Here is a 20,640-nt window from a genome sequence, read left to right on the forward strand (position 1 = left end):
CTGTCTGCAGGGTTCCTCCAGCGCCCTCTGCTGACGGATCTTGACATTGCGCTGGCGGGCAAAGGAGAAATGTTTGCGGGGCGGGGTCAGCCCCAGTATCTCAGCACAGGGCAACGGAGAGGGGATCTGGAGCCGAGAGGCAGGGCGCGGAGAACGGGCCCCGGGTGCTTGTTAGAACCCAAGGCAACATAACACTAACAAGAGGTGGTTGCTAACATCACCATCATCATCATCACTTCCGGTCTGACGTGCCTGGAGTCTCCCAGAATCCACGCCCGTGAACTGGATCCCTGATGCGGTCTCTTCCTCCTGCATGTCATTTGTGGCCCCCTCCCGCACGCAATCTGGGGGTTACTCCCAAGAAGGGGCAGTGAAAAGAGCTGAGATTTTTTTTAAGTCGATGCCTGGATTCAATTCCAGCCCCCCCCCCCCCCCCCCACACCATGATTTAGCGAGTCCTTCGGCCCTAATACATAAACCCCAGAACCTGGGCCCAACAGACGTTTATTTCTCATCCTGCAAATGCCAGCCGGTCCAGGACACAGGGAGGGAAGTGTGTGCGTGCGTGTGCGTTGGGGAGGGATGGGGGGGGGGGGGTAACCCAGTGGCCTGGCTCCTTCGCGCTGTGGCTCTGCCATCCTTGGGAGCCTCAGTTTCCACTGGCATGTCTGCATCCAGCCAGCAGCGGCGGGGGGGGGGGGGGGGGAGAGGGAGTCACGTGGGAGGTTTTTATGGGCCAGGCCTGGAACGGGCCGCACACCACTGCCACCTGCATGTCCTTGGCTGGAGCTCAGTCACGTGGCCCCGCACAGCTGCAGGGGAGGCTGCGTGGTCCGTCACAGTCCCCGTAGGAAAGCGAAACGGGGTTGGATGGAGGGCTCGCCAGGCTCCGCCACCTGGGCCAGCGACCTTATTTCTTTGAGCTGCTTCCTGCTCTGAAAATACAGATAGCCAACTCCGCCTGGCTCCCGCTGGCCGTGAGGAAACCCACAGCCATTTGTGCAGTAAAGGGAGCCGGGAGCCGTGCTAAACCCCATCCCGCCCCCTCGTCACCCGTCCCCACCTCGGACTCATTTGCCCACTTGCTCCCGCCAGGCACCAACTGGATGATCGAGATCCTCAGCTTAATCCTCAAGGACGGGGACCCCTCCTGGATCCGCTCGGTGCCCATCTGGAAGCGGGCGCCCTGGTGCGAGACCATCATGGGAGCCTTCAGCCTCTCGGACCAGTCCAGCCCCCGCCTCATGAGCTCCCACCTCCCCATCCAGCTCTTCACAAAGGCCTTCTTCAACTCCAAGGCCAAGGTGCAGGCGGGGGAGAGGAGGGAGGCCGGGGGCAGAGGGCACAGCTAACGGATGAGGTTGGCACATAGTTATTGAGCACCTACTACGTCCTGGCCCTGACCTAGAACAGCAGTAAAAAAAATAAAAATAAATGCGAGTCCACATTCCAAAGGGAGACAGACAGGCAGAGAACAGATGGACCGAAAAAGGAAAATCGTGAATAGGTCCAAGATGGAAAAATTCACATCGCGGAGCAGAGGGTGAGGGTTAGAGTTAGAATGGGGGTTGCGGTTATAAGGGGGGTGGTCAAGGGTGTCCCCAGTGAGAATGGCCCTTTTGAGTGAAGACCTGGGAGGTGAAGGAAGAAGGCAGGGGGGAGAGTCCCTCTGGTGGGAGTGATGTGTCTGAAGACCAGCAGGAAGGCCTGTGTGGCCGGAACCAAGTGAGCGAGCGGGGGGAGGAGTGGAAACGAGGTCAGGGAGGTAACCGGGCCAAAATGCGCAGGGCCGCCTTGGCTGTGGCTTTACCGGGAGCCAGACGGGAGCCGGGAAGGCTGAGCCCGCCGGGCGCCGACTCCGGTGTTCACTGGCGCCCTCTGGCGGCGAGGTGGGGAACAGCCCGCCGCGAAGGCGGCAGAAGCTGGGAGGAGGCGTCTGCGAGCGAGTCCAGGTGGGAGGTGCCCGGGGAGGTGCCCGGGTGGTGGCCGGGGCGGTGAAGCAAAAAGGCTGTATTTCTAAGGTGGAACCAGGACGCTATGCTGACAGATTGGATGTGGGTGTGAGAGAAACATGAGTCAAGGGTGTCTCCAGGGCGTTCAGCTTCAGGAAGTGGGAGGATGGGGCTGTCATCCACTGAGACGGGGCGGGCAGGGAGCAGAGGTTGGGGGCCGAACGGGGGGGGGGGGAGGGGGATGTTGGGGGCTCTGCTGGGGCCCATTGGTGGAGGTTGCCAGCCGGCAGTGAGGTAGATGAATCTGGGTTTGACAGGAGAGATCTGGGCTGGACACAGATTTTAGCAATTTGTAGAAAATAGATAGGTAGCTAGGTAGGTAGGTAGATGATAGATGATAGATAGATAGATAGATAGATAGATAGATAGATAGATAGATAGATAGACAGACGAGTAATGCAGATAGAGACAAGATGGGGACTGCAATCCGGGGGTCCCCAAGGCCCCCCTCAGGCTCCCTGATTCACTAGAGGGACTCAGAGGCTGGCAAAGCTGGTAGACTCACAGTCACCGTTAGCCAGAAAGGGTGGAGGCGCGTGGGGCGGGCAGAGACGTGGCGCCAGCTTCCGTGGTCTCTCCCTGTGGCCTGGCATGAACAGCACTCAGTCCCTTCGCGATGATGTGACAGCAAGCACGGAGCATCGCCCCCATGGACGCTCACCCGAGCCATGGTGCCCAGGGTTTTTTTTTGTTGTTGTTGTTGTTTTTTAATAGATTTTTATTGATTTCAGAGAGGTAGGGAGAGGAAGAGAGATAGGAACATTAATAACGAGAGAGAATCATTGATCGGCTGCCTCCTGTACACCCCACACTGGGGATCGAGCCCACCATCGGGGCATGTGCCCTGACTGGGAATCGAACTGTGACCTCCTGGTTCATAGGTCAATGCTCAACCACTGGGCCACGCCGGCCGGGCAGGGGTTTTTGTTGGAGGTTGGTCACATATACGTGGCTGACCACCATGTGGCTGACCTTGGTCTTGGGAAAGGAGACAGTTGACAGGGAAGGACATGTCTGATGGGACTGGAGGGGGGATGCTTATCCTATCTAATAAAACCCTAACGTGCAAATCGACCGAACGGCGGAACGACCGGTCGCTATGACGTGCACTGACCACCAGGGGGCAGACGCTCAATGCAGGAGCTGCCCCTGGTGGTCAGTGCGCTCCCACAGGGGGAGCGCCACTCAGCCAGAAGCCGGGCTCATGGCTGGCGAGCGCAGCGGTGGTGGGGGGAGCCTCTCCCGCCTCCACAGCAGCACTGAGGACCTCTCAGGGGATGTCCGCCTGCTAGAGGGTGCAGGCCGGGCTGAGGGACACACCCCCCGCCATGTACAAATGCCGTGCACTGGGCCTCTAGTAGAATATAAACCTGGTAAACAGATTGGAGCCAGGCCCCGTGGCTGGGACTCTATCCTGGGGCGCTGGGAATCCAGGAGGGCAGGGTCCTCACTGGGTGAAGAAAGACCCCTTTGGTCCACACGTCTCACCCTGATCTCCCCCATCCTGAACTCCCTGCCTTTCTCCTCCACTCTGCGTTCCCTGAAGCCAAACTGTCCTTCCTCCTGACCCAGAAACAGCCCCCCCTCCTCCCAGCATGTGGTTGGAGGGAGCCCTCCCCGCTCTCTGGGACGAGGTGAAAGGATCTGAGCTACATACGCTGGGAAGTCCCCTGAGCAGTCTGCCCCGAGTCCTTCCTGCTGCAGGGCCAGGAAAGGAGCTCGGAGCACAGCCTCAGGGCCGGGGTGCTGGCCGTGACGGGCGCCTTCTCCCCGCCCAACACCACATGCAGGTGATCTACATGGGCCGGAACCCCCGGGACGTGGCCGTGTCGCTCTATCATTACTCCAAGATCGCGGGGCAGCTGAAGGACCCCGGCACCCCTGACCAGTTCCTGCAGAACTTCCTCAAAGGCGAAGGTGAGGACGGGGAGGGGGGCGGGGGGAGCCCCTTGTGGCCCAGAGGGGAAGGGGGACAGAGGAGGGATGAGAGAGAGAGAGGCAGAGGTGCAGGGCGTCAAGAGCCATGGAGGCAGGAGACCAAGAGGAACGGAGCGTGAGAGAGACAGAGGGCGCGAGGAGACCGGGAGACGGAGAGAGAACCAGAGGCGCCGACAGAAACAGGAACAGCAGGGAGAGAGCCAGAGAGAGACCGAGGTCTAGGGACTGCGCCAGAGACAGAGAGACACATGCAGATGGAGAGACAGGGAGACAGAGGGCCATGGGCACCAGGTGGAGGGGATCGGGGCGGTGGGGAGGGACATCCAGCTCCGAGGGGCCAGGCCTGGGCCAGGTGGGGCTAGCCAGGCCCCTGTGAGCGCCCGCGGAGGCCCCGCTGCCTGGCCCTCACCCCCCGCCCCTCTGCCCGCAGTGCAGTTCGGCTCCTGGTTCGACCACATTAAAGGCTGGATTCGGATGCAGGGCAAAGAGAACTTCCTGTTTATCACCTACGAGGAGCTGCAGGAGGTGACTCCCCCCCACCCCCGTCACCCCTCCCCCGTGCCGCCCCGCACCCCACCTGGCCCAGCACCCCCACTTCTCCCTTCCTCTCGCCCCCCACTTCCCCTCCCCTAAGGCCTCCTCCACTGTGGATGCACCAGGTACTGGGCGACAGCCGTGAACTGAACCGGGTCCCTGAGCGGGAGAGGGACCAGGACAGATAGATAAAATAGGGGCGAGGGGAGGAGAGCTGGCGAAGGGCAGGCGGGAGAGGAGGGCCAGGACTGTGTCTGTCAGCGGGATTTTAAGAAGGCAGAGCCCTAGCCGGTTTGGCTCAGTGGACAGAGCGTCGGCCTGTGGACTGAAGGGTCCCAGATTCAATTCCAGTCAAGGGCACATGCCTGGGTTGTGGGCTTGATCCCCAGTAGGGGGCGTGCAGGAGGCAGCCGATCAATGATTCTCTCGTCATTGATGTTTCTCTCTCTCCCGCTCCCTTCCTCTCTGAAATCAATAACGATACATTAAGAAAAAAAAAAAAAGTGGAGGGGGTGGCCCCCAAGAGAAGACAACAGCGACCATCTAGAGGAGGGGGGGGGCCACAGACAATCGGGGGAAAGTGTCCTGGGCAGAGGGACCAGCCAGTGCAAAGGCCCTGGGGTGAGCGTGCGTGCACTTGGTCTATTCCAAGGTTGGATGGAGGCCCCATGGCCAGAGCCGAGTGAGAGGGGGTGGGGTGGGAAATGAGGCAGACAGTGAGGACTGTGGCTTTCCCCTGAGCAGGGGGGAGCCATAGGTGGCTTCTGAGCAGGGGAGGCCATAGGATCAACGACATCGTGTGAAACTGGGGCGCACGGAAAGTGAGCTTCGTTGGTGGCTGTGATCTGGAAGGAAGAGGGAAGCCGTGGACGGAAACACCCTTTGGAGTTAGACTGGGGACCCTGTCTGGACCCCATCAGACATAACCTGGGACAGGCACCCGGGAGAGAGATGCCTTCGGGCTGGAGCAATCAGGGAGGGCTTCCTGGAAGAAGAGGCCATGCAGCGTGCCTATGGAGGACGCTGGGCTTCCCACTGGAACAATCCACAGTGAACGTGCCCAGCCGTGCTAGGTTTTGAGGGAAGGTCTGTCCTGAGAGCCCAGGAGCCTGGGAGGCTTCCTCACCCCCCACCCGACATGTTCCCTTCGTGTGTGTGTGTGTGTGTGTGTGTGTGTGTGTGTGCGCGCGCGTTTCTCATCCTTGACACTACCACAGGTGTCCCCCATCTGCCCCTCTCGCCTCCTCACTTCGTGTGTGTTTTGTATTCTCCTTTCTGTCGGTACTTTTTTTTTTTTAATACAGAGAGGAAGGGAGAGAGAGAGAGAAACATTAATAACGAGAGAGAGTCATGGACGGGCTGCCTCCTGCACGCCCCACACTGGGGATCGAGCCTGACGGGGAAGTGGACCGTGACCTCCTGGTTTAAGAGTCTCTGGGGAGTCACGCCGGGCGGGCCTGTCAGTCCCTTTCCGGTAGGCGGAGCCTGGGTGCCGGTGCCAGTGAAGCCGCTAAAATCTCTCAGGGCCTCGGAGGGCTCATCCTTAACGTGGCGGGAAACGCCAACTCGCGGGGCTGTTGGCATATTGTCACCCCCCCTCCCCGCCCAATCAGGTCAGAAGCCGCAGCGGTAGGATCCTGTAAAGTAAGGGCGGCTGGGTCCCGAGCGAGGGCCCCTCTGAATAGCAGTAACAGTAACGGCCCAGGCCGGGCACCAAACGCTGCACACAAGCCTCTCATTTGACCCTCACAAAGCGCAGGAGGTGCGCCACACGGGACTGAGCCACACAGAACGGTGGGCACTTGGTAATTGTACGTGGTTTGCCCCAATATTGTTAGTACCCCAGGTGTTTGTTTGTTTGTTTGAATCCTCACCCGACGATATTTTCCCATTGATTTCTAGAGAGAGTGGGAGGGAGAGGGAGAGACTGAGAGAGAGAAACATTGATGTGAGAGAGACACGCCGATTAGGTTGCCTCCTGTACGTGCCCTAACCAGGCCAGGGATTGAGCCTGCAACCCAGGCACATGCCCTTGACCGGAATCGAACCCGGAACCCTTCAGTCCACAGGCCAACGCTCTGTCCACTGAGCCACACCGGCGAGGGCTGTCCCCGTTTTAGAGGGGGAAATGGGGCTGATGACCCGGAGGGGGTCGGGAACCTGTCCGGGCACAGGGCTCCTCCCTGCGGCCCCAGGGCTTGTATCTCTGTCGCATCCCGGTGAATTGCTGTTGATGGGAAGACTCCCCCCCCCACCCCCACCCCGAAGATTTCCGCATCACCCTCCCCCTCTTCTCCATCCAGCTTTATTCCCCAAACCCAAAACTGGGCCACAGAGCTCCTGGGCTGCCCCCCTGGGTGTGAGGAACGGCCGACATGTTAGACTTTCTGGGACGAGTCTGTGGTTCACGAGGATAAAGGGGGTGGGTGGTTATGAAACCAGGAATGACCTGGGAAGTCGGGGCTGGGGCTGGCGGGGCGGCGGGCTGACCGGAAGGCTGACCGGAAGGTGCAGGTCCAGGAAGGCAGCTAGTTGGAGGGAGGACTGCGGGCTCTGGGGACCCAGATCTCAGCGCCTCCCTCGCTGTGTGACCCTGAACACGTGTCTTCCCCTCTCTGGGCCTCCATGGACTGGTTCCGGATACTCACTCCTCTCTGCACGGCCATCGGCAGGTTGGCACAGATGTACCGGTGGGGCTTGGGCCAGAGCGTGGTACACAGTAGGCGCTCAATCCACCGTGACCTGAACCGTCATTGTCACGGGGAGGGGAGACTTGCCCTGCACCTGGAGGGGAGGTCTGCCAGGGGGAAGGGTGGCACGGGGCTTGCCTGGCAGCCCCGCGCCCAGGGCCACAGGGAGGGAAGTGCAGGGCACGGTGAGTCCCAGGAGGAGGGGGTGGAGAGCGCCTGTCCTTGGAAGTCAGGCCTGGGATGGATGGGAATGGTCTCAGGGCCTCGGGAGCCACAGGGGGGCTGGGCGCAGGCTCGGGCCTGGGTGTGGGGACGGGAGGCAGGGAGGCAGGGAGGCAGGGAGGAGGCCAGGACAAGAGTCCACAGCAGAGAATCAGGCCTGACCAGTGCCGGGGCTACAGGGACACAGCGGGGACGTGGCAGAGAGAGTCCAGGCAGAGGGAAGGGGCTGATGACTGACAGGACAGGGGTGTGTGAGGGAAGGGGAGCAGGGGGGAGGCCCGGCTGGGAGTCTGGCCATGTGACTGGGTGAATCTGGGCTGGGGACCTGGTGGAGGAGCAGGTTTGGGGCACAGACTGGCTGACGCCCCATTTCTAACCTGAAGGAGGAGGATTCTACATTAGGTGCTGGACTACCCCCTGCTGTGACCTCTGACCCAGTCTCACCCCTTCCCTCCCACCCACAGCACCCTCCCAAATCCAAAACTGCAAAACCCCTCAGAGGCCATAGCCCAACCCCTTGGAGATGGGGAAACTGAGGCAAAGACAAGTCTGGGCTGAGACTCTGACATCCAAATTCTGGGTCTGGTGTTCCTTCCTTGCCTGGGTCCCCTCCCTCCACTGCCCCCTCCCTCCCCCCTCCCTCCCCCCACCCCGTCCTGCCTTCCCGCCTGACCCCTCTCCTGCCCCCAGGACCTCCCCGGCTCCGTGCAGCGTGTGTGCCGGTTCCTGGGCCGGCAGCTGGGCGAGGAGGCGCTGGGCTCCGTCGTGGCTCACTCGGCCTTCGATGCCATGAAGGCCAACACCATGTCCAACTTCTCGCTGCTGCCCCCCAGCCTGCTGGACCAGCGCCGCGGTGCCTTCCTCCGGAAAGGTACGGGACCTCCGGGGTTCCTGGCTCCCCAGGCCCCGGCCCGGCTGTGTGGCTTGGGCGTGTTACTTAACCTCTCCGAGCTCCAGCTTCCCCACTGTAACCTGGGGCGCTCCCAACAGAATGCCTTCACTGCCTCACGTGGGCCCAGGATGGACTCCACACACAGGCTTAGCTCGGGCAGACACAGCAGGTGCTGGGGTGTGCCTGTCACCCCAGGGCTACCCCCCCCCCCCCCCCCCGCCTTCCCCCAACCCCCAGCTGCATATGGGAACAAAAGGCCACGGCCAGCTCCGAACCACGGTAAGAAACCTGAGGCTTGCCCGACTGGCGTGGCTCAGTGGTTGAGCGTCGACCTACGAACCAGGAGGGCACAGTTCAATTCCTGTCAAGGCAATGCCTGGTTGAGGCTCAATCCCCAGTAGGGAGTGTGTAGGAGGCCGCCAATCCATGATTCTCTCTCATCATAGATGTTTCTTTTTTTTTAATTCTTTATTGATTTCAGAGAGGAAGGGAGAGGCAGAGAGAGAGAGAGAAAAACATCAATGATGAGAGAGAACCATTGGTCGGCCGCCTCCTGCATGCCCCCCACTGGGGATCGAGCCCGCAACCCAGGCATGTGCCCTTGGCTGGAATCGAACCTGGGACCCTTCAGTCCGCAGGCCGACGCTCTAAACACTGAGCCAAGCCAGCCAGGGCATCATCATAGATGTTTCTATCTCTCCCTCTCCCTTCCGCTCTGAAATCAATAAAAATATATTTTAAAAAATAATAATCAATGGAAAAAATATCCTCGGGTGAGGATTAGCAACAACAACAAAAAATCAATTAACCTTCCCTGGGGTGAGGATTAAAAAAAAAGAAAGGAGGGAACTTGAGGCTGGGGATCCCTTGCGGCTCGGGGGCTGTAAACCCTGGGCCCAGTGCGTGGCGCTGTGATGCGGGGAGGCAGCCCAGGGCCGGCAGTGCTGGGAGCAGAGCCCGGCGGCAGGCGCACTGCGGGGAGCGGCCCGTCCAGTGACAGGTCGCAGAGGAGGTGCCCGGGGGCTGGGCGAGGTGTGCAGAAAGCTGGGTGGGGGTGGGGCGGGGGATGTTCTGGGCAGAGACTAACGGGGTTCGGGGTGAAGTGGCGGAAGGTCAGAGGTCTGCTGGCGGGATGAGCAGAGCAGGGGGGACCCCAAGGAGGGAGGAGGCAAGAATGGTGCCCGGGGTCTGCCAGGTCCAGGCGGCCGGTGTGAGTCAGCAACCGCGGGAGGGGACGGGGCGGCGTGGAGATGGGGCGGGGCTTCCGGCCTAGGGAACCGCATGCGCAAAGGAGGTGGGGAAGGGGGCGCTGGGATGTCGGGGCGACGCTCCGGACGCTGCTCACCTCGCGCGCCCTCCCTCCCCGCAGGGGTCTGCGGAGACTGGAAGAACCACTTCACGGTGGCGCAGAGCGAAGCCTTCGACCGCGTCTACCGCGAGCAGATGCGGGGGATGCCGACCTTCCCCTGGGACGAGGACCCCGAGGCTGCCAGTCCGGACCGCGCCCCCAGCCCCGAACCCAGCCCCAGCCCAGACCAGGCCTCCGAGCACCCGCATCCGTGACCCCGAGAATAAACGCATCGCTCCTGCCCCGGCTCCTCGATGTGCTCTGGCGGTGGCATGCCGCGGGCGGGCGGCAGGGGGCGCGCGAGGCCGGGCGGAGGCCGGGTGGGGACCCTTCACCGGCACCTGGGCCTCCCCAGGGCGGGTCCTCTTCCCCACCTGGTGCACCAACGCGGTGGGTGACTCAGAAGCCCCATAGCGCTGGGCGCCTGACTTCCCAGGGTCAGGGTGCTGCGGCCTGGGCTCCTGGGTCTGAGGGAGGTGGGGCTGGGGGCCTGGACCCCGGGTTCCCCCACTAGGCTGCGGAAAGTGCACGTTTTTGGCAGGAGGCAGGTTTATTCTGAGCAGAGGGAAAAGGAAGCCCCAAAAACTAACCCCTTAGCACCCATAAAACTGTCCCAGCACCTGCCCAGTCCCTCTCCAGGGCCCTGAGCCGCTCCCCAGCAGGGGTGTCCCCACAATCTGAGTCCCTCATCATTCAGCTCAGTCCCCTGGATTGAGGTCTCTCCTGCCCTGAGCCCAGCTCAGTTGCCCACACTTCTGAGCAGGTGAACCCCAGGGACCCCCATCGTCCCCACACACAACCCAGCATGGGGCCCCCCGCCAGGCCGCCCCTCAGAGACGTTCTCACGTGGCCCGGGCGGAATGTGCAGTGTTCTGGGATCCCAGCTCATCGAGACGTCCTGCCCATTTTCTAGGCTGTGACACTGAGGTCTAGGGTGGGCACGGGACTTGCCCAAGTTCCAGGATAATTGGGGGGAAATCCCTCCTCCTTCCCAGACTCTGAGGCCCAGGCACAGCACTGAGGCGGGGCTCCCAGCACGCTGTCGTCCAGTGTGGCTCTGGCTCCGGTCAGGGTCGCCCCCTGAGTCCGGCCCGGGTGGCCCAGCCCGGCTGCCGGCCACCTCTGGGTTCCAGGGCTTTGGGTGCAGCATCGTCTCCAAACCTCCTTCGGGTGGGGGACAGGTAGCGGAGGCGGCGGCCAGGGATGAGGGGCAGGGGGCCGCCCCAGGGCTGGGGCCCGGCCAGAGGACGGGAGTCCACCTCACCCCTGGGGGCCCCCCCAGTGCCCCGCTGCCTCATCAGGGCCTTGGCTGGGGTGTCCTTGGAGCCCCAGGACTTCTTGAGCTGTGGAGGGAGAGAGGAGGAGGTGAGCGGAGGCTCCTGGGGGCTGGGTCCAGGGAGGTGAAAGCTGGAGGAGGTGAGGGAGACAGACCATAAACGGAGGAAGAAGAGGAGACAAGAGGGAGGAAGACACAGAAGAGGGAGGTGAGGGAAGGAGGGCGGGACACGGAGGGGCGGGGAGAAGGCCCCTGAGCTCCAGAACCAGAGGGAAGTGAGCAGGGAGGCCTGGGACCCCCGGAGCTCCCAAGGGGCCCGGAGGTGTGTCCCCCCCAGTTTGCAGCTGGGGAGGAACAGGAAGCAGCCAGCAGCCGCCCGCCCGGGTGGGGGCAGCAAATATTTGCCAAGGGAGGCGATGCTGGGTGAGGGCGGCTGAGGACCAGGTGGAGGCGAGGACCTTGGCCCTGCCCTGCCCATCCCCCTTCTCCCCTGGGACTGAGGGAGGCAATTCCTGGGCTATTTCTCCCTCACCCTCAGGACCGGCCTCTAGCTCCCACTTAGCAGGTGGGGAAACTGAGGCTGAGAGGGGGCACAGCTCACAGAGATCCTGTCCCCCAGGTCAGCCTGTTTCTCCCACATGGCTCTGCTCTGACCTTCTCTCAACAGCCCACTTTACAGCCAGGGACCTGGAGGCCCTGCCCAGGGTCCCCCCGAGAATTGGGGCAGGCCCTGTTGAAACCCAAGTGTCTACGCAGGGGGAGAAGGGTCCCCTCTGAGCTCATGACACTGGAATCTGGGAAGCCAGGGCATAGAGAATGTCAAAGCCCCACCTGGGAGGCAACCAGGGCTGAGCTCCATTCCTCCCGGTGCCTCAGTTTTCCCATCTGTGAAATGGACGGACGGATGGAGAGATGTAATGACATCCGCCTCCTAGGATTGCGGCAAAGGTTGAATTTAACTACTTCTGTGAAAGCGTTTGGCCCGGGGCCTGGCACACGGGAAGGCGCCCGGGAAAGACCGCTGGTTCACCCTTGGCAAGTTACTGAACCTCTCTGGGCCTCAGCTCTCCATCCGCAGCAATGCGCATGGTAGGCATCCTGCCTCGCTGACCTGGGATGAGGATGTTGTGAAATAAATTCCATTTGGGGAATTTAGTGTTAAGAGCGGATATTATTCTATTTCATTCTATCGACTCCTTGTCCCAACCAAACTGAGGAGGAAGCTACCGCCCAGCCCATTTCCTGGATGAGAACACGGAGGTTCAGAGAAGGCAAGTCTCCGCCCCCCACCCCCACCCCGGTTCTCACGGCCGGTATATCACGCCAGGATTCACACCCAGGGCTCTTGGGGTCTCTGCTCCATGCCACCCGGCACTCCCCAGCCCAGCACACAGTGTGGGTTCAGGAAACACAGTGTGATGAGAAACTCAGGTGAGCAGCTTGGCTTCCCTGCCTCCCGGGGGCCAGGCACTTAGTAGGCCCTCAGAAAACAGAGTAAGGGCCCTTGAGCCCTACTGTCTGACCTTGAACAAGCAAGCAGCACCTTCTTCCCCTTTTGTGGCCTGAGCTGCCCCCACCCTCTGCCAGCTGTTCCATTCTCAGGTGGCCAACAGGTCTCACCTCATTGTCACCGTCACTGGAGTCCGACAGCTGGGACAGGCGGCTCAGGTCCCACAGGGAGCGGCTGGGCCGGGCTGGGGGGCCGCTGGCGGGCCGGGCGCGCTGGATGCTCCGCAGGATGTCGCTGAGCGCAGGCCCCGGGACGGCCTGGGTCTCCCGCCGCTCTCTGTCCAGGACTCGGCAGGCGGCCAGGCGTTGGGTCAGCGGTGACACGTCAGGCAGCGGCGGGGACACGGGGGCCACGGAGTGGCGGCGGGCCACGCTGTGCGGGCTGCGGGCCAGCTGCAGCCCCCCCAGGGTGCTGACGAAGGGGCCCGGGGCGGGCGCCGGCGGGAGCGGCCAGGAGGCCGCGTACAGTGTCCGGAACTCGCGGCTGAAGGCGTCGGCGATCTCCCCCGTCAGCAGGGTCACCAGGCCGCGGTGCAGGCGTGCGTCGCTCCATGTGAAGCTGGGGGCACGGAAGGGGGGGGGTCAGGACCTCTGCGCAGCCCGAGATCCAGTCCCCATCCCCCGTCCCCGACCTGCTCACAGGGCAGGCTGTGGGACCAGGACTGCAGGAAAATCGTGCCGCCCTCTGGCCTCAACATCCCCCTCTGTAGAATGGGACCACCTACCCTGTGAGGACAACACATTAAGGAAGTGAAATTATCATCTGAACTCAGACTTGACTCTAAACCTGGGCTCTGCCGGTTCCCACAGGGATGCCTCGGTTTCCCCCTCTGAAACGAGATGGGGTTCCTTTTCTGACACCCACGGGGACTGTTTTGAGACTCGGCTGCTCCCTGTAATGACCCCCATTTGTGAAGCACTGGCTGTGTGCCAGGCTCCGGCTGCGCCTGCTCCGTGTGCCCGTTCGCTCAGCTGGGAGGTGGAGCTGAAACACAGGAAGATTCGAGCGAGAGAACAAGGGTCGAGCTCCCTGCACGGTGCCCAGCGCTACAGGCCTGGGATCTGCGATGAGCCGAGCCCTTCCCAGTCCTGCCATCACAGTGGTTGCTATCTAAAGCACTGGTCTTGCCCTGGCTGGTTTGGCTCAGTGGATAGAGCGTTGGCCTGCGGACTGAAGGGTCCCAGGTTCAATTCCTGTCAAGGGCACATGCCTGGGTTGTGGGCTCGATCCCCAGGAGGGAGGATGTGCAGGAGGCCGCCGATCAATGATTCTCTCTCATCGTTGTTGTTTCTGTCTCTCTCTCCTTCTCCCTTCCTCTCTGAAATCAATAAAAAATAATATTTTAAACACTGGTCTTGCACACAGCAGGTGCTCAATAAATGCCCTCTTCAGGTATTAAATAAACCTGGGCTCTAATCCTGGCTCTAGGGCCTTGGACACGTCACGTTCTCCTCCTGAGCCTTGGTTTGCTCATCTGAAAAATGGGCCGGCACGGGCACTCGGCAGGCGCAGCACCCAGCACCCAGCAGAGCCGACGACTGAGTGGCCAGGACGGTAAAGGCTGTGCCAAGCGAGGTGGCTATGACCTCGCTCCCTGGCCGGTCAGCGGGCCAACCTGCCCCTCCGATTGTGACACCCTCCCCCACCCAGGACCTCACCCCCAGAGTGGCCAGTGGAACCCTAAGGGGTCTGTGAGGTCACCCCATTCCGCTCCACAGAGACTCCTCGGGCAGCAGCCGCTGGCTGGTCTCTGTCCCGGGAAAGCTTCCGAGACCCTGGGGCTCGAGACCGCGGTCACGACCAGGCTCCTGAGAGGGACACGGAGGGTTGGGACCCAAGGACACGGAGCTGCTGGCCCTGGGAGGCCGGAGCCGGGGGCAAACGTCTCGTGGGCATGCGGCGGTCCCTGAGCAGTTCCGGGAGGCCCCCGACGCCCACCGCCCGGCTCGGGCCCTGTCGCCACCGCCAGGCCCCCGTGGCCCTCGGCGGGCTACTGCTTCTGCTGGTGGCTCTGCCCCCCGGCACGGCCGGCGCCAAGGACTGCATGTTCTGTGAGCTGACCGACTCCGCCGACTGCCCCGGCATCCCCATGGCCTGTGGCGACGACGAGGCGTGCTTCATCGGCCAGGGGACAGCCCAGGACCTCGGCCCCGTCATCAACAAAGGCTGCGTGGGATCCGAGGAGTGTGGCCGCCAGGAGCCCGTCACCTACCAGGGCGTCACCTACAGCCTCACCTCCAGATGCTGCGACGGCGACATGTGCAACGGGGCCCCCACCCCCGCAGGCGGCCTGCGGGCGGGCGCCGCCACCGGCCTGGCGCTGGGCGCGCTGCGGCTGCTTCATGGGCCGTGACGGGCGCGGAGGGCAGGACCCGGGACTGGTCTCGGGCTCTGCTGCTCCTGTGCCCTGCCTCCTCCCCCTTCCCCCGTCCAAGGCCAGGGGCCCCAGACAAACCCCCGTGGCCCTGGCTTCCTCCGTTCCAGGCTGTCCCCCAGGACCCAGGGCTCCGCCACGCCGGAGCCTGACCTAGCAGGGGGACCGCGCCCCGGGTCTGGCTGTAACATTGTGCTCATTGGTTCTAAGACGCGATAGCGTTTCACAGTTTGGTCAGGATGCTTCCTCTCATTGTGGTCCCTTAGCGTCGATGAAACCCGGTCAAAATCATATTAATAAACAACAGCTGATGTGTATGAAGCCCTTCTGATGCTCCGTGCCAGGGACCCTTCTCCCACCGAATCGCATGTGGCGCTGGGAAGGCAGGTTCCCTCTGAAACATTCCAGTCCTGGCCCTGGTGGTTCTCTAGGTGTGGTCCCCGGACCAACCGGAACTTGCTGGCAGTGCCAATGCGCGGGCCCCAGCCCGGGCCGGCTGGGTGGGGGTGGGGCCCAGAAATCGGGGTTGTAACCAGTCCTCTGGGTCCGCCTGAGGCATGTTCCAGGCCACACACCTGGGTCTTTGGCAAAGGTGCTCAACAGGGGATGCTACCGCCATCTGCTGGGCGGAGGCCAGGGCTGCAGCCGGCAATGCCAGGAGCGCCCCGGGACAAAGCCATCGGCCCAGACGTGAGCAGGACCTTCGTGGGGAAACCTCACTCTAAAGCAGGGGTGGGAGACCTTTTTTCTGCCAAGGGCCATACAAGATTCTCAATTTAAAAATTAGCCCGTCCCGTCCCCTGTGGCTCAACGGTTCGGCGTCGGCCAGGAGGTCACGGTTTGATTCCCGGTCGGGGCACATGTCTGAGTTGTGGGCTCAAGCAATGCTTTGGTGCTTAGTGTGCAGGAAGCAGCCGATCAAGATCAATGATTCGCTCTCATCACTGCTGTTTCGATCTCTCTCTCCCTCTCCTTCCCTCTCTAAAATCAGTAAAACCATATATATATTTTTTAAATCAGCCTGCTAGCCTGGCCGCCATGGCTCTGTGGTTGAGTATTGACCTATGAACCAGGGGGTCACAGTTCGATTCCTAGTCTGGACACATGCCCGAGTTGCGGGCTCGATCCCCAGTATGGGGTGTGCAGGAGGCAGCCGGTCAATGATTCTCTTTCATCATTGATGTTTCTCTCTCTCTCTCTCTCCCTCTCCCTTCCTCTCTGAAATTAAAAAAAAAAAAAAAATCAGCCTGCTATATTTGGTCAAACATTTAATTAACTCTCCCCTAATGCCTTGTGCAAGGCAGGGCCAAACCAAATGATTTGAGAGCCTTCTACAAATTTGAGAGCCGGACGTTCCCCACCCCTGCCCTAAAGTCACTAAGCGCGCCATTCTGGTGAGCAGGGGGCACAGAGAGGTGAAGTCAGTTGCCCAAAGTCACACAGCCAGTAACTGGCAGAGCTAGGACATAAACTGAGGCCATCTGTGCCCAGATCCCCACCCACCCCCCCATGCTGTGACCCAACGAGGTGGTTGCTCATTATCCACGCTTTCCAGAGAGGAAACTGAGGCTCAGAGTGGGGGAGGCCCAGGGTCGCAGAGCCAGGGCCCAGGGCTGGTCGGACCCCAAAAAGAGCAGAGGGGGGCCATCCGACGGTCCGAGGACCAAGCCATTGGCACACCAGGTCTCATTCCTTCCCAGACGCTCTGAGAGGTGGCGTTGGGGAATGGACTACAGGCTCCCCCAGGCCCTGCCCCCACCCAGGCCACCTGGGACGCCAATCCAGGCCCGGCCCCCCGGTTTAGAAAGTCCTAGGCACACCCTGCAGGCCCCATTCTCCAGAGAGGAAGCAGGTCAGGGAGGTGAAGACTCCCCCAGGCCAGCAGCCAGGCCAGCAGCAGGGCCCAGGCGGGCGCCAGGCCTGGCTCCCACCCCAAGCCCGGTCCCAATGACAGCCCCTCTCCTGGCAGGTGTTCAGACCCATTTCACAGATGAGGAGCGAGCGGCTGGGAGGGGATCCGCATGCTCGGAGACTGGGGTGAGGGTTGTACCTGTAGGACCCCGAGATGACCCTCTCGCCGTCCAGCAGCACGAACTTCTCCCGCACCCCGCCCGTCACCTGCCGTCGCCAGCGGCTCTGGAAACTGCAGCCCCTCACGACACGGATGTCCAGGTTCTGGGAGGTGGGGGGGGGAGGGGGACATGGCCTTGCTGAGGCTGACCTCACAGCCTTCCACTTGGGGGTTCCTCCGGGCTGGCCCCCCAGCACTTCGTGGAGAGCCTGTCCCAGCTTCCCCAGGGCCACCATTCGTGGGATTCAGGGTTCCCCCAACTCAGAGGGACCCTGTGGGAAGGCCCACCTGCTTTCCCCAATGCCACGGGCTCCAGATCCCAGGGAACCCTCTCTGCTGGCACCCGCCTCGCTGGCCCAGGACCCCGGGGACGGGTCTGCCTCCGCTGCCCCCCGCACCAGGGGATGGGGACTCAGGTCCCTTCCGCCCGGCCCTACCTCTGTGGCCCAGGGGTTCACGCCCAGCTGCTGGGCCAGCGTCAGGAAGGCAGGCAGCTGCTGGCGGTCCAGGAGCAGGTAGACGGGCACCCAGCGGCGCGTGGCAGCATCCACCATGTCCAAAAGCAGGTCTGGGTCGGTGAATATGTCCATGACGACGGCCACCAGCTGGGGGCGGGGAGAGGGGCTGTGGATAGAGCCTGGGGCATGGGGGACCCTCAGAAGGTGGGGCCCTGGCGGTGAGAGGCTGGGGGGCTGGTTAGGGCCGGCCTCTGTGGGATGTTCACAGTGTCTGCACGTGAATAACGGGCAGAACTCCCTGGAGCCCCCGGGCTCGGCTGTGCCACTGTCATCATGTCAACAATGGTGAGCGGGGTCCCCCGAGCTGGGATGCTACCCGGTGGCACTGCTCCAGGCATGTGCAGCGCAGTGCACTGTGGGAACCTGCACACCTGGGTCCTGGGGGCGCCCTGGAGCCGGGGGCAGAGGGAGGGCTGACCTGCTGGGTCAGCAAAGGAGGCTCTGGGGCTGGGGGGCTGCCGGGGACCTGCGTCTTGCAGGCAGAAGGTGTGGTGATGAGCCCTGATTCCTGGTTCAAGTCTCTGCTTGGCCACTCCAGGCGAGAGACCTAACATCCCATGCCTGTTTCCTCATCTCCTAAATGGACGTAGTGAGTCCCAACCTCACAGGGCCCTTGTGAGAATTACACGTTAACCCAGGTAAGGTACTTGGCGTGGGAGCTGGCAAACACCAAACCTTTCAAATAAAAACGGGCCGGCCAGGGGGCTGCAGGGGAGACATCCAGGCCCTCCCTGGGGGCGGGGGAGGGGAGGGTCGATGACTGAGACAAGAGGGATCATAATTAGGTCCAAGGGGCATGGATGTCTAAGGGCACCCAGATCTTGGCTGAAGATGGGGCCCCTCATATCTAAGAGGCTGAGGGTGAGTCTGGGGGTGTGAGCCTGACAGTCCCCGGGGGCCCTGGGTGAGAATGCCCTGGCCCGGGAGACGGCGCTCCCAGGCGGGGAGCTGCAGGGAGGATGTCTGGGTCTGGGGAATGGACTGCAGGCCCCCCAGGCCCTGCCCCCACCTTGCAGGCGGCCTGGATTTCCTGGCGCACCAGCTCCTTGAGGGGCGGGTGGCCCTCGCCGGGGGGCTGGGTGTACAGCTGCGCCCGGGTGATGCCCTTCCAGCCCGAGTCCTCGGGCCAGCCCAGCCGCAGCACGGGCACCGGCTCCTCCGACTGCCCGGGCCAGTAGGTCAGGCTGGCGGGGTCCCCGCCGGCCACGGCTCCCTCCGCGCCACCGGGCTCCTGCTTGGCCGCCGTCCAGTCCTCGGCCGCCGCGGCCAGGCCCTGCAGCTCGGCCCCGCCCAGGAAGGGCCGCAGCCCCTCGCGCTGCACACACGCCTGGAAGGCCTCCGCGCCCTCGCTCAGCAGAGCCTCGAGCGCCAGCCGCTGGCCCTCGGAATACAGGAAGCCCGGGCTGGTCTCCGTCAGGGGCGGCTCCCCGGCCGCCGACGCCACTCCTTCCAGTGCTGCCAGCTGCGAGGCCGCCATGGGGCCCCCGGGGCGGACCTTGAGGCCGGGCGTCTGAGGGTGTGGCCGTCTCCGAGGCCCTGACCATCAGGGGCTCCTTTCAGGCTTCGGATGCCAGGCTTCCAGGGCCGCTGAGGAATCCGGTGGCCCCCTGTGCTGTCCTGACGATCAGACTGCGCACATGACCGCCCGCCCGATGCTGCTCAGACCGACTGCCCGCCAGCCTGCAGCCGCCATGGCTGGCCGGCCATCCGACCTTGCTGTCAGCTGTCTGATGATCTGGCTGCCCCCACAGGTGGTCCTGCATGTGGGTTTGGCTGAGTACCTGGCACTGTCTCCACACCCGGTGGCCTGTCAGCTGCCCATCTCTGCTCCAGCGCACGACAACCTCCAGCCTGCTGGCCACACGATGCCCCGGCGGGCCCTCCCGCTGGCTCAGGCGTGGTCAGGCTGACCACCTACCTGCCCTGGCCCAAGGCCCACTACTGCCTGACCATCTCCAGGCAACAGGCTGCCTGCCTGGCTGCAACCACCTGAACGTCTCTCACCAAAGGGAGAGCGGGCTGCCTGTGTGCCCCGGGCCGGCAGCACGTCTAGTCTAACTGATCCTCTGGCCTCTCTTGGCTGGAAGACCAACAGGCTCAGTATCTGACCACCCGGTGGAACTCCCAGCTGTGTCCAGGGGATGCTTCGCCCAACAGCTGGCCGGCTAGCTCACAGCTCTCACCGGCTGACCATTCTGTTTCCTCCTGAGCCCAGGAGAAATGTACTCCAGCCCTCAGCCTGGGCATCGCCCGTCCCAGCCAGGGAACCAGGTCTCCTGGGGGATGGGCCTTCACTCCCACTCAGGCGGCTACAGTGGAGGAAGCGCGCCACAGGGGGTCTCATTACCATGGAACCCGCCCATGACCTCCTCAACCCCTCTAGCCCGAGGGCAGCCACCGCTCCTGGGACTGGGTGCCCCCGCCTGTCCTCTGATCTCAGCTGATCCCTGGCCTTTGGGGCCTGAATTCCACTATCTCCTGCTAGCTGACTGCACACTTATGCCTAATCCAGGTTGGACAAGGACCATTCTACATCATTTGAGGCTCCTGACCCAACCTGTGGACCCCAATTTGGGCAACCCCGCCTTCCAATCCCAGCACCCAGATGCCCCCTTCCTCCAGGGCACAGCAACTAGCCCTGCAAGAGAAAGAAGAGGAATAAATCTATAGGTCCCCTCTCCCTCCTGTCCCAGCCAGCTCGCCACCCGCTCCCACTCCTCTTGCCTTTTTGGGAGGACAATATAATCCCGGTCTTCAAACCTGAGCTGATTTCTGCTTCTTCCTCCGGCAGACTGGCCTCATTCATCAGGCTTCACCCTGGCATCCTGGGAACCCAGCCCCTTGTGTCAACACAGGGAGGGCCCACGCAGTCCCCAGGGGAGGCCTGGGGTGTGGGGCCCAGGGTATGAGGTCCCAACCCGGGAGCACTCACCAGGCTGCTTCCCCAGAGGCCAGAGGCCCGCCAGACTCAGGTTTCAGGAAAGGGGGTGCCTCACCTGTCCCCACAGCAGCCCCACCTCCACACTTCCCTATCCAAGCCCGCCCAATCTTTAGTGCAGGGGAGGGGAACACGGGTCCTTTAAGAGGGGTGTGGCTAATCCCAGGAAGCAGGTGCTGGAACACCTGACACCTGGCTCTTGGGGAGGAGGCGCGGCTTCCGCAATAGTGGGCTGCAAGGGTCCAACAGGTGGAGGCCCAGAAGCAGAGCTGGGCACAGACTAGACCGCCAGAGGGCGCCTGCAGGCTGAGGGGGAA

The 20,640-nt window shown here is 62.5% G+C and overlaps 3 protein-coding genes across 3 annotated transcripts in view; 2 read left to right on the forward strand and 1 right to left on the reverse strand.

Moving 5' to 3' along the window:
* Positions 1-9,903, forward strand: part of SULT2B1 (sulfotransferase family 2B member 1) — a 32,503-nt gene extending 22,600 nt beyond the window's left edge. The window contains exons 3-7 of the mRNA XM_079800779.1: positions 1,096-1,304; positions 3,803-3,929; positions 4,381-4,475; positions 8,087-8,267; positions 9,658-9,903. Coding sequence (XP_079656905.1) covers positions 1,096-1,304; positions 3,803-3,929; positions 4,381-4,475; positions 8,087-8,267; positions 9,658-9,851 — 806 coding nt within the window. The 3' untranslated portion in view covers positions 9,852-9,903. The remainder of the gene's footprint in view (positions 1-1,095; positions 1,305-3,802; positions 3,930-4,380; positions 4,476-8,086; positions 8,268-9,657) is intronic.
* Positions 9,904-10,008: 105 nt separating this feature from the next.
* On the reverse strand, positions 10,009-18,862 carry FAM83E (family with sequence similarity 83 member E; the record flags this gene model as incomplete). The annotated part of the gene is made up of 5 exons (XM_079800774.1): positions 10,009-10,979; positions 12,533-12,980; positions 16,847-16,971; positions 17,305-17,472; positions 18,395-18,862. The coding sequence occupies 5 exons, from the start codon at positions 18,860-18,862 to the stop codon at positions 10,704-10,706; spliced, it is 1,485 nt and encodes a 494-aa protein (XP_079656900.1). The 3' UTR covers positions 10,009-10,703.
* SPACA4 (sperm acrosome associated 4) lies at positions 14,244-14,875 on the forward strand. Its single transcript, XM_079800796.1, has one exon. The coding sequence runs from the start codon at positions 14,317-14,319 to the stop codon at positions 14,773-14,775; it is 459 nt and encodes a 152-aa protein (XP_079656922.1). The 5' UTR covers positions 14,244-14,316; the 3' UTR covers positions 14,776-14,875.
* Positions 18,863-20,640: the final 1,778 nt, after the last annotated feature.

The sequence above is a fragment of the Cnephaeus nilssonii genome, assembly GCF_951640355.1.
Source record: "Cnephaeus nilssonii genome assembly, chromosome: 20".
Taxonomy (NCBI): domain Eukaryota; kingdom Metazoa; phylum Chordata; class Mammalia; order Chiroptera; family Vespertilionidae; genus Cnephaeus; species Cnephaeus nilssonii.

What these genes read in the sequence shown, in the direction of transcription:
- SPACA4 (XM_079800796.1), top strand. Translation starts at nt 14,317, where the DNA reads ATGCGGCGGTCCCTGAGCAGTTCCGGGAGGCCCCCGACGCCCACCGCC.